This window comes from Megalobrama amblycephala, linkage group LG24 (genome assembly GCF_018812025.1).
Source record: "Megalobrama amblycephala isolate DHTTF-2021 linkage group LG24, ASM1881202v1, whole genome shotgun sequence".
NCBI lineage: Eukaryota > Metazoa > Chordata > Actinopteri > Cypriniformes > Xenocyprididae > Megalobrama > Megalobrama amblycephala.
Genome location: NC_063067.1, coordinates 5,361,946 through 5,374,097, shown reverse-complemented (window position 1 = coordinate 5,374,097; position 12,152 = coordinate 5,361,946). Strand labels below are relative to the sequence as shown.

Sequence of the window (12,152 nt, the reverse complement as noted above, 5' to 3'; positions counted from 1 at the left end):
CAGCAAGCAGCTTTAGTGATGGTCAGTGATGACTCATGCGAATACTCTTACATGCTTGTATGAATGAGCAAGAGTGCGAGTTGTCCGTGGCAACCTTTGCATGCTCAACAGGTGTTGAAGGGCATGTGTGTGTGTGTTTGTTACCTTGGCCTGCTCAACAGGTGTGTCGAGTGTCTCTCTGTACACCACAGTGAAGGAGATGCTCTTTGGCTCGGAAGAGAACACCCAGCTGATGATGGGCCCGTGGTCACCCACGGTGATGGGAATGGTGCTATAGCAGCTGGACTTGACAAAAAGCTCACGGGAACCTTCGCCGAAATGAGGAATCTCATCTATATCCAGAGGCACAGAGGCACTACAGGAAGACATGCACAGAATCAACAGTGATGATAATAATAGTGGAGCGTGAGTGAGTGAGTGTGTTTGTGTGTGAGTGAGTGAATGAGTGATAGTGTATGTGTGAGTGAGTGATTGTGTGAGTGATTGTGTGTGTGTGTGTGTGTGTTTGTGTGATTGTATGTGTGTGTGTGAATGTGTGCCTATGGAATGTCCTCACTAAGATAGCAAAACAAGTGAGTTTGCGTGTGGGTGTTTGTGTGACTGCGTGTGTGTGTGTGAGAGTGATTGTTTTGCCTGCATATACTAACGTGAGTTCTCCTGACATGAGGAGGGTGATTTCTGCATCCTGTACAGAAGAGACCATGTCTTCCTGTTCATCAGGGGTCACATCACTTGATATGCTACTGTAAAAGACAATAATCACAATAAACCATTAATTGAGGGGACAAATAAATTGGTCACAATTCATTTCACATGTGAAAATTATATATATATATATATATATATATATATATATATATATATATATATATATATATATATGTGAGAGAGAGAGAGAGAGAGAGAGAGACAAGCGATAGTGAAAAAAGCGATAAGTGAGAAAAGGCTGATTAATGTGCATTCATATTACGTTTTTGGTGCAAGAAACCTTTGATAGACATAAAATAAATGCTAAAAAACCTTCAATGACTAAAAAATTAATAAATCACAAATAAAATGTTCCATCAAAACTCTCCTTTCCTGGAGAGTGCGTCTAATTATGGAAACCGCACTCACCCACAGGAAGCATGATCTTTTGGGGTTGCTGTAGAATTATATGCTGTGCTCATCTCAGAGTGACAAATGTTAGAAAATGTACCAAAGATGGCATGAAATGCATAAATTGACAGTAATCATCCCCCCCACAAGCAATCTCCCGGCAGGACTTCCTGTCTGTCTGTAACACTTATTTAGGAAAGCAATCTTCTAAACAGAGACCTGGTGATGCAGCCTGGAGAATCTTGATAATGCTGCTACAAATTTGACCATTCAGAGTGTGACTGTGAGTACATAAGAATGTTTTAGTGCATCCATTGTCTCTAGTCACTTTGTTTGTGCACACTTTGTATGAACATGAACAATTCTGATTTCACTTAAAGGTGCCGTAGAACGTTCTTTCACAAGATGTAATATAAGTCTAAGGTGTCCCCTGAATGTGTCTGTGAAGTTTCAGCTCAAAATACCCCATAGATTTTTTTTAATTAATTTTTTTAACTGCCTATTTTTGTGGCATCATTAAATATGCGCCAATTCAGCGTGCGGCCCCTTTAAATCTCTCGCTCCCTGCCCTCCCAAGCTCTCGACTTCTGATTGAGTTTAAGGCTAATGCTACACTGTTGGAGAGATTTATAAAGAATGAAGTTGTGTTTATGAATTATACAGACTGCAAGTGTTAAAAAATGAAAATAGCGACGGCTCTTGTCTCCATGAATACAGTAAGAAACGATGGTAACTTTAACCACATTTAACAGTACATTAGCAACATGCTAACGAAACATTTAGAAAGACAATTTACAAATATCACTAAAAATATCATGTTATCATGGATCATGTCAGTTATTATTGCTCCATCTGCCATTTTTCGCTATTGTTCTTGCTTGCTTACCTAGTCTGATGATTCAGCTGTGCACAGATCCAGACGTTAATACTGGCTGCCCTTGTGTAATGCCTTGAACATGAGATGGCATATGCAAATATTGGGGGCGTACATATTAATGATCCTGACTGTTACGTAACAGTCGGTGTTATGTTGAGATTCGCCTGTTCTTCGGAGGTCTTTTAAACAAATGAGATTTACATAAGGAGGAGGAAACAATGGAGTTTGAAACTCAATGTATGTCTTTTCCATGTACTGAACTCTTGTTATTCAACTATGCCAAGGTAAATTAATTTTTTTGATTCTAGGGCACCTTTAATGAATGTGATTCCTTAATGATTCCTTTAGTAATTGTGAAGTTAAACGCATAAAAACAGTCTTGAAATAAAAACGTGCATCTAGCATCATCGATCATTTCACAATAAGTCTAAAAGCTTCACATCTTATCAGCATATACCACAAAAGTGTGCTTTCACACAGACTGTATATGCAGCATCAATGTATTTTTATTTACATTTATTCATTTGGCAGAAGCATTTATCTGAAGCAACATACAAATAAGGAACATCACAAGCAATATATTATAAGAGCCAACAACATTTGCAGTGTACCATGCCAGGTTTAAAGTTTAAGCTAGATTAGTACACTACCGTTCAAAAGTTTGGGGTCGGTAAGTCTTTTATGCTCACCAAGGCTGCATTTATTTGATCATAAATACAGTAAAAACAGTAAATCTGTGAAACATTATTATAATTTAAAATAACTATTTTCAATTTTCCTTTCCTGTATTTTAAAATGTATTTTATTCCTGAATATTTAATTAATATTTTTAGCATCATTACTATTTTACTACACTTTTTAGTGTCACACAATCCTTCAGAAATCATGCAGATTTGCTGCTCATGAAAATTTCTGATTATTATCAATGTTCATATTTTTGTGAAAACAGTGACCCTTTTATAGGATTCTGTGATGAATAGTAGGGTTGTGTGAGAGAGACACTTTGTATTATGTCTTTCAAATCATCGCTTTTGATCAATTTGATGCATCCTTGGTGAATAAACGTTAATTTATTGAAAAAAAGAGTTGTGTATATAGATGTAGTGTATAGATGGTGTTGTCTCGAATTATTTGTGTGTGTTTGTGTGTTTACGTCATTACATGTCTCCAGTTTGACCTCCATCTCCTTCTTCCTGTGATCCAGTGGTGGTACGCGAGTCGCTGTCATAGATCTCGTTCACTTCCTCCTCTGTTATGATGTCAAACACCCCATCATCCGGTTTCTCAGCAGGATCTGTTACTGCATGTCAGGACACAGGAAGTTATCAACTTTGGTATGACATCAAACCATTGGAATGTAAAAAGTGAGTTGAAACATGATTAGCATGAAGCAAGGGTGCTGAAAACGGGCAGGACTTAACATATGATGGGCCCAGTGCTGATATTTTTAACTAAAATTATTAAAAGTTGTTTTCATTAATTGAAATAAAGCTGGAAAAAAAAACATAAATATGACTTAGATGAAACCTTAAACAACCAAAACTACTGGAATACATAAAATGACTTAAATGAAACTATACTATTTAAATAGCAATAAAGTGGCTCTAAATATTTTTATTTTGATAAACATGACAAAATATAACATTATGGCTACCCAAAAAATGTTTTTATGGTTATAAAAACACAGATTTTATGAAAACACTGTTATAAAAACAGCATCTCTAATGACCGTATATAGATTTTTGAAAATATATAAAGATTTCTACTTGCATGTCAGGAACCTTGATTTAACCACATTACACATTTTTGTGTAAAAAATATCTGCAACACAATAAAAAAAACCTGCCATTTGAACATGCCCAATGGAGTATCTGTTTTTGAGCCTTCATGCGCCCCCTTGAGGAAGATATTTTTTGTATCTCATAAAGGAAACATTTATTAAAGGTGCCTTAGAATTAAAAATTTAATTTACCTCAGCATAGTTGAATAACAAGAGTTCAGTACATGGAAATGACATACAGTGAGTCTCAAACTCCATTGTTTCCTCCTTCTTATATAAATCTCATTTGTTTAAAAGACCTCCGAAGAACAGGCGAATCTAACAGTCATTACGTAACAGTCAGGATCATTAATATGTACGCCCCCAATATTTGCATATGCCAGCTCATGTTCAAGGCATTAGACAAGGGCAGCCAGTATTAACGTCTGGATCTGTGCACAGCTGAATCATCAGACTAGGTAAGCAAGCAAGAACAATAGCGAAAAATGGCAGATGGAGCAATAATAACTGACATGATCCATGATATCATGATATTTTTAGTGATATTTGTAAATTGTCTTTCTAAATGTTTTGTTAACATGTTGCTAATGTACTGTTAAATGTGGTTAAAGTTACCATCGTTTCTTACTGTAGTCACAGAGACAGTATTTTCATTTGTTAAACACATGCAGTCTGTATAATGCATAAACACAACTTCATTCTTTATAAATCTCTCCAACAGTGTGTAATGTTAGCTTTAGCCTCGGAGCACCATCAAACTCATTCAGAATCAAATGTAAACATCCAAATAAATACCATACTTACGCGATTAGACATGCTGCATGACGAACACTTTGTAAAGATCCATTTTGAGGGTTATATTAGCTGTGTGAACTTTGTTTATGCACTGTTTAAAGCAAGCGCGAGCTCCGTGGGCGGGGAGCGTGAGCATTTAAAGGGGCCGCAGCCTAAATCGGCTCATATTTAATGATGCCCCAAAATAGGTAGTTAAAAAAATGAATAAAAAAAAATCTATTGGGTATTTTGAGCTGAAATTTCACAGACATTCAGGGGACACCTTAGACTTATATTACATCTTTTAAAAAGACGTTCTACGGCACCTTTAACAAGCAACATGCTATATAATCAATAACAGGACTGCTTGTGAAGAAAAATGTGTGACATTCACCTGTCAATTACAGTGACGCATGTTCTACAAAGTGCTCGGTAGCAAAATCCTGCTCCTTTAGCATTCTACAATGAACTTCTTGGCCATTCAATCTGTTCATTACAGACCATCTCCAGACACAAAAGATGAATGCCAGGCAGAACAATGTATTTAAGCAAGGTTCTCTCAATCATATGTGCCGCTGTATTCACATACTCAGAATGAAAAACCACTTGACGTTGACAGCACCTTTTTTTCAGCCCTTATATAGAGAGTTTATAGGAAAGAAAAAATTTATTTTATTCATGCTAAGAAAGTTTTAGGGTGCTCTTAATGGAAAAAAGTTCCACTGCTTCACTTTAACTCACTTTAAAGAATAACAACTCAAACCTCCTGGGAAGTTCCTACATACAAGGCAGACACTACGATATAATAAAGAATAAAATGGGCAATTTCATATTACGCTTTTTTTTTTTACTATGAGGAAGCAGAAAGCTTTTATGCACTAATGCAACACAATGAAGAGTAAAGGATGCAAATTTGGTGTGTTTTTCATACTCCCAAAGAGAATGATGGGAAATGCAAGTTGATTGCACAAGTCTGTTCTCAAGAATCAGCTAAATGAGTAGTGTTTTCTGGCTATTCTTCATCAACAACAAGCATACAATCTAAATTGCAGAGTTAACATTCACAATTACAATTTTAGGCTGGCATTCATTTACATTTAACGTTCCAACGTGACATTAAGTGTGTGTTTTCTGCCGTGTGTATCTGTACCTGTAACTCTTGGTGTGGGTATATAGGGTGGTGGTGGTTGAACTGCAGCATTTGGGTGGGGTGGCGGTTGATCTTCTGTCAAGCTGTTGATTTCAGCCTTCGTAAATCTTTCCACCACGGCGCCGTGCTGCGTGTAGCACTCTCGACAGCAGCGCTCTTTCTTTGCATTCTTAGTCATTACGTAATTGTTGCTGCAGTAGTAACAGAAGATACGACCACACAACCTGCCAGGAAACACAATATAGCCCAGTGTAAGTCCAAATATTCGGCACAAAAAACATGCAATATATTTAAACCAAACAAAAGCACCACTATGAAGTTCTATATATAAAGTCTAAGGGTGTGTTCTCACTTGTAGTTCAGTTCTCAAAATGATAAATTTAGTCCTGATTCACTTAGAATTCACACTGTCATTTTTAAGACCAAACCTAAAGAAACAAAATAAAAACAGTTTTTATAATGTATATTTTGCGACAGAACTTACCGAACATCCAAAACAATGCTGTGTTCTAGGCTAAATGCGCTTATTGTATGTGTGTGCATGGTATTTTTACCAGATGAGAACTCGTTAAGAGCTTATAAAATGCGTAAAGGAGTCAAAATAGTGACACAAATTCCTCCGTTGCACACAAATGAAGATCTGCTAAGAAAAGACGTGGTTTCCGACAACTGTATTGAACTGTAATGGGCAATGTAGCTACATAAGAAAAATTAGGTATGCTTGAGCATTCTGTTCTTTTTAGAGTCGCATCTTGTGACATCATGTCCTGTTTTTGGTTTGCTAAGATGTCTTTGGTCTGTGTTGCGTTCCTTTTTCAGTCGAACTGCACCAGAACCGAACCATCTTTTCAGGGGTCTTAAACCACTTGTTTGGTGCGCACCAGAGTTCAGATGGCAGCATTCACACTTATTCAAAAGAAACACACTAACAGAGCAATCGCACCAAAGTTTTAGTTGAGTTTGATGAAAATTTGTTATCAGACTGTAAACAGTTCTGTCGCAAAAAGTTGTCAAATAATTAATAAGGTCAAAGTATAATAAAAATGTTATTATCATAAGTACTTAAAACAGCACACTATTTACTGTACCCAAAGAATTGCAATAAAAACTCAGGATGTGTCTAAAAGCCTTGAGGGGAGGGTTGACTAAGAATAAATTGCGCTCAGTGATAGTGGTGTTTATCTGCATTGTTTCAGCCAGATTGACTAAAGTAATTATGCAAACAAAGCCGAAAAATCTGTTGTGTTGGCTGAGAAAATAATGACAACGATTTAATTTAAATGTGCCCAGAGCTAAACCTGCACATACAGATGAAACAAAAATAGTTTAAATAGGCACTTATATCTCACTTAAAAAAAATTATGAATTTATTTAAAATACTTAATGCAAAATATTTAATTCAATTAAATTCATGTTCATTTTTATAGGCTAGGCAAGGCAAGGCACGTTTACTTGTATATCACATGTCATACACAATGGTAATTCAAAGTGCTTTATATAGAAAAGGAGTTAAAATAATCATAAAATAATCGCAACATATACACAAGAACTAAAAATATCATGCATGGGAAATAAAAATACCAATCATATTTAACTAAAGACTGCCTGAATCAGTCTCTTTCTTTAACCCTTATAGGGTCTTTGGGGTCTGCACAGACCCCAAACGACGTTTGCTCAATTAAAAAAAATGTTCTCTTTGTCCAAATGACATGAAACTTTGTACCGTTGTTAACACTTTCTAGATCTACAAAGAAAAAAAAATTTGGAGTGATATCTTGTTTTTATGTTAGTGTAAAAAAAGGGTCACACTCAGGGTCTTCGGGGTCTCCACAGACCCCAGACAAAACAAAATAATTGTTTTTTTAAAAAACAAATGTAATTTTACTCTGTTTATTAATGTTTTTACTTCATATTTGTGCAGTTTTTGGAGGATTTGTCATATCTTTTAAATTTATATAAATAAATAAATAAATACATTTTTTTTTATACAAAAACAGCTTATTATGTAAAATTCACTTTATAAAAGACCCACATTTCTAACTTTCATTCATGGGGATAACATGGATAATTTGACATGGTTTAGTGTAAGATTTTTGCTCACCTTTTGGAAAATGCAGTTTTAAAAGTAAAAAAAATATCACTTTTACCAGTAGATGGCTGCAGAGCTCCACTATTTCCTATGTGCTATTTGACTGACGGAAAGACATCTTTTCACAAGTATTTTTCAGTTGGATTTATATCTAAATATTATGAAATCACAATTATGACAATAAAAGACAATAAAAATGACTTTTTGTCAAAGTTTAGCATTTTTTTGTACTGAAAAAAAAAAGTTTTTCAAAAATGTTGATTTTGAGGATGAATTTTGTCCATTCAGTCTCATCATAATGTAACAATATTGAAAAACATTTTTTTCATTACAAAAATAATAAACTTTGACAAAAAGTAGGCTTTATTGTTATAATTGTGATTTCAGAATATTTAGATATGAATCCAACTGAAAAAAACTTGTGAAAAGATGTCTTTCAGTCAGTCATACAGCACATAGCATATAGTGGAGCTCTGCAGCCATCTACTGGTAAAAAATGATATTTTTTTTACTTTTATAACTGCATTTTCCAAAAGATGGGCAAAAATCTTACACTAAACCATGTCAAATTATCCATGTTATCCCCATGAATGAAATTTAGAAATGTGGGTCTTTTATAAAGTGAATTTTACATAAAAAGCTGTTTTTGTACAAAAACCTATTTAAAGAAAATATTTTTTAATTTATTTATATAAATTTAATAAATATGATAAATCCTCCAAAAACTGCACAAACATGGAGTAAAAACAATAAACAGAATAAAATTACATTTGTTTAAAAAAAACAACAAGTATTTTGTTACAAAATTGCATTTTGTTGCCTGGGGTCTGTGGAGACCCTGAAGACCTTGAGTGTACTTCCCAAACGAAGGGCGCACAAGGGTTAACTAAGTTTGGGTCATGTACAGTGGGGCATGTATAGAGCTTTTCACAATATATATAGTTTCAAATGAAGTGAAATAAGGAAATAAATAATAATAGCACTTTAAAAACATTAACACTGTGTGTAGTATGTGAATAAAATGCAGAACTTACTAACATAACGTGGCTGCTAAGTCTTTCAGAGCATTTTGTCAACAAAAGTGTACAAAAATTTAAAGGTACAATAAGCAATTTCTGAGAAACACTGTTGAAAATTGAAAATAATACCCAAACAAACAATTTTGTGAATATTTATTAGTTCTGTGTGTGTGCTTAAAAAATGTTTGTACATAGTCCTGACTGCATAAATAGGAAGAAAAAAAAACAACTAAGTGGATTGGACCAATCAGACTGAGCACCACAACACTCTTATAGCCAATTAGCAAAAGGGGGCGTATCGACTCATGATGGGGGAGGAAAGAGAGTAAGCAAGCTGGACATTGTAGAAAGACTGAGATTAGGCCTGAGACAATACATCAATTCTCGATCGATACAATGAACCTGGACCGATCCTGATATTTTTTCTCTTGAATCGATTCTGAGCTTATTTTTACCAGCAGATGGCGCTCTAGGTTAAATATACTTGCACCTCGATGCTTTTATGACAAGATTTGTAATTTGCTTTTACGAAATGTATTAATGATAATTTTAGGCTTAATCGCTTACTGCTTATTGCCCACCTGCAGTGATGCCGCCGCAGCCACCACGTGAACTGGCCTTGGCAGCCCAGGCAGTGTGTAGCCTCTTTATCCACCAGCCACCATTGCTCCTCCGCCCTCAGCTTCTGTGCGAACTCCAGAGCATCCGATTTCTGCCACAGAGCATCCTTATCCCTGAAAAACAGATGAGAAATGAAGAAAGACTCAAATCTTTTATGTCTCTTGGTGTCCTGGTGTCCTGAACGTCTAAAAGCATCTTTCAAGCATCTTTCATGGTTCGGCCATTTCAGTTCCATTTCATATCAAGAAGAAGGTTTTATCACATCTGATTATATGATTTATCCACATCACACTTTTGTGGCAGCATCACCCCTATATTTTTTCTCTTGTGTTTTCTGCTCAGCATTCTGGCTGTTTGTTTTGCTTAGAGAAAGTGTAGATTAAGATCTTATGTTTGTAAGGTAATTCAAAGGACTGAATTAAACAAAGATATACAGCAACAACAATCTGAAAGGCAGGTGAGAACATGCTCTTGACCTGCTTTTATGCGCTTCTTTGATATAAAAACACTTCACGCTGCCATTATCAATTTTCTTTGACATCTCACTGAGAATTCAAGAAGCTTCATCTGTGAAATTGTTTTCAGTTATTTATTTATTTATTTAGTAGTTTCTCTCCCCTGAAGTGTGACCGGACCTTTATGTGTGTATATATATATATATATATATATATATATATATATATATATATATATATATATATATATATATATATATACATATACACACACACACTACCAGTCAAAGGTTTGGACACAGTAACATTTTTAATGTTTTAAAAAGAAGTTTCGTCTGCTCACCAAGGCTGCATTTATTTAATTAAAAATACAGTAAAAACAGTGATATTGTGAAATATTATTACAGTTTAAAATAACTGTGTACTATTTGAAAATATTTTAAAATGTAATTTATTCCTGTGATCAAAGCTGAATTTTCAGCATCGTTACTCCAGTCTTCAGTGTCACATGATCCTTCAGAAATCATTCTAATATGCTGATTTGATGCTCAAGAAACATTTATTGTGTACAATTGTACAAAATATTTGTGTACAATATTTATTTTTTAGGATTCTTTGATGAACTGAAAGTTCAAAAGAACAGCGTTTATTTGAAATATTATCTTTTGTAACATTATAAATGTCTTTACTGTCACTTTTGATTGATTTACTGCATCCTTGCTGGAAAAAAAAAATTAATTTCTTTAATTTCTTATAAAAAAAAATAAAAATAAAAATTCTTACTGACCCCAAACTTTTGAACGGTAGTGTATAATGCTACAGAAGCTTTGTATTTCAGATAAATGCTGTTCATTTGAACTTTTTTAGTCATCAAAGAATCCTGAAAAAGAAATATTGTACACAAATATTTTGTACAATTGTACACAATAAATGTTTCTTGAGCATCAAATCATCATATTAGGATGATTTCTGAAGGATCATGTGACACTGAAGACTGGAGTAATGATGCTGAAAATTCAGCTTTGATCACAGGAATAAATTACATTTTAAAATATATTACAATAGAAAACAGTTATTTTAAATTGTAATAATATTTCACAATATTACTGTTTTTACTGAATTTTTAATTAAATAAATGCAGCCTTGGTGAGTAGACGAAACTTCTTTTTAAAACATTAAAAATCTTACCGTGTCCTACACTTTTGACTGGTAGTGTATATATATATATATATATATATATATATATATATATATATATATATATATATATATATATATATATATATATATATATAAAAACATTAAAAATAATAAAAATATAATTAAAAATGCTCTAAGAATGAGCAAAGCTAGTAATGGCCTATTCTCTACAAAGAGAAAATGGACGTAGCAAAATTAATTGCCGACAAAAAATCGTCCAATAATTTTCACTTCATTTGAAACAACAAAAAACTAAAAAATTCCTAATTATTTTCATATAAAATTTTTAAAATGACAAAGTAAAATTAGTCATCAAGCAATTTTTGAACCAAAACTATTTACACCAAGAGTGAAATGAATCATTCTCAGTGTGAACAGGTCCAAAAGAATGCACTGAATCTGTGGGTTGGGTGGGAAAAAGCATTACAAACATGTCTAGACATGTTAGAAAAACTTAACCTAAAAACCTAAACCTGACCTACAGCCATAAAAACACATTGACTTATTAACAACGAAAGAGGCCAAATTTTAGGTTAGGAAAGAGAAGTTAACCCTGAAGAGCTAGACGTTATATAGACCTAATAAGTTCGATGAGCCGTTCCTCCAGGTTTAGTTTGGTTTGGCTCAGATCCTCCAGCTCAGCAGACATCCGGAGATGCTGTTTCTGATTCTCCGTAAACACCTGATCCAATTTCTGCTTCAATTCTTCCCTCTCCTTCTGTACGTCACTAAGAGCCTCTTTGGTACTAAGGGAGAGAGAAAAAGCAAATAGAATTTAATAATAATGCATACAAATATAATAACCTAACTAATAATTATAAAAAAACAAATATCTTCCAGGGTCCAAGAAATCTTTATCATGAGGATCGATTTGGAAATCCATTAGAGATGGCTTTTATACATGCAGATCCATTATCTGTGCTGCATTAATCCTTTTATGGTGTTTTTGAACGCACTGCACTCACCTTGATACACTTTCTTGCAGTTGCTGCATCTCACATTCTTTCTCACGTATCAGAGTGTCACAATCAGTGATGTGAGAATCCTTCTCCTCAATCAGACGAGAGTATTCTGTATTCACGCCCTAAA

General features: G+C 34.2%; 1 protein-coding gene across 1 annotated transcript in view; it reads right to left on the bottom strand.

The window, feature by feature from the left end:
- Positions 1 to 12,152, bottom strand: part of fyco1a (FYVE and coiled-coil domain autophagy adaptor 1a) — a 32,420-nt gene that overhangs the window by 4,635 nt on the left and 15,633 nt on the right. Inside the window, exons 10-16 of the mRNA XM_048177193.1 lie at positions 12,029 to 12,147; positions 11,642 to 11,809; positions 9,369 to 9,521; positions 5,680 to 5,903; positions 3,137 to 3,275; positions 648 to 743; positions 145 to 355 (exon numbers count right to left, since the gene is read on the bottom strand). Coding sequence (XP_048033150.1) covers positions 145 to 355; positions 648 to 743; positions 3,137 to 3,275; positions 5,680 to 5,903; positions 9,369 to 9,521; positions 11,642 to 11,809; positions 12,029 to 12,147 — 1,110 coding nt within the window. The remainder of the gene's footprint in view (positions 1 to 144; positions 356 to 647; positions 744 to 3,136; positions 3,276 to 5,679; positions 5,904 to 9,368; positions 9,522 to 11,641; positions 11,810 to 12,028; positions 12,148 to 12,152) is intronic.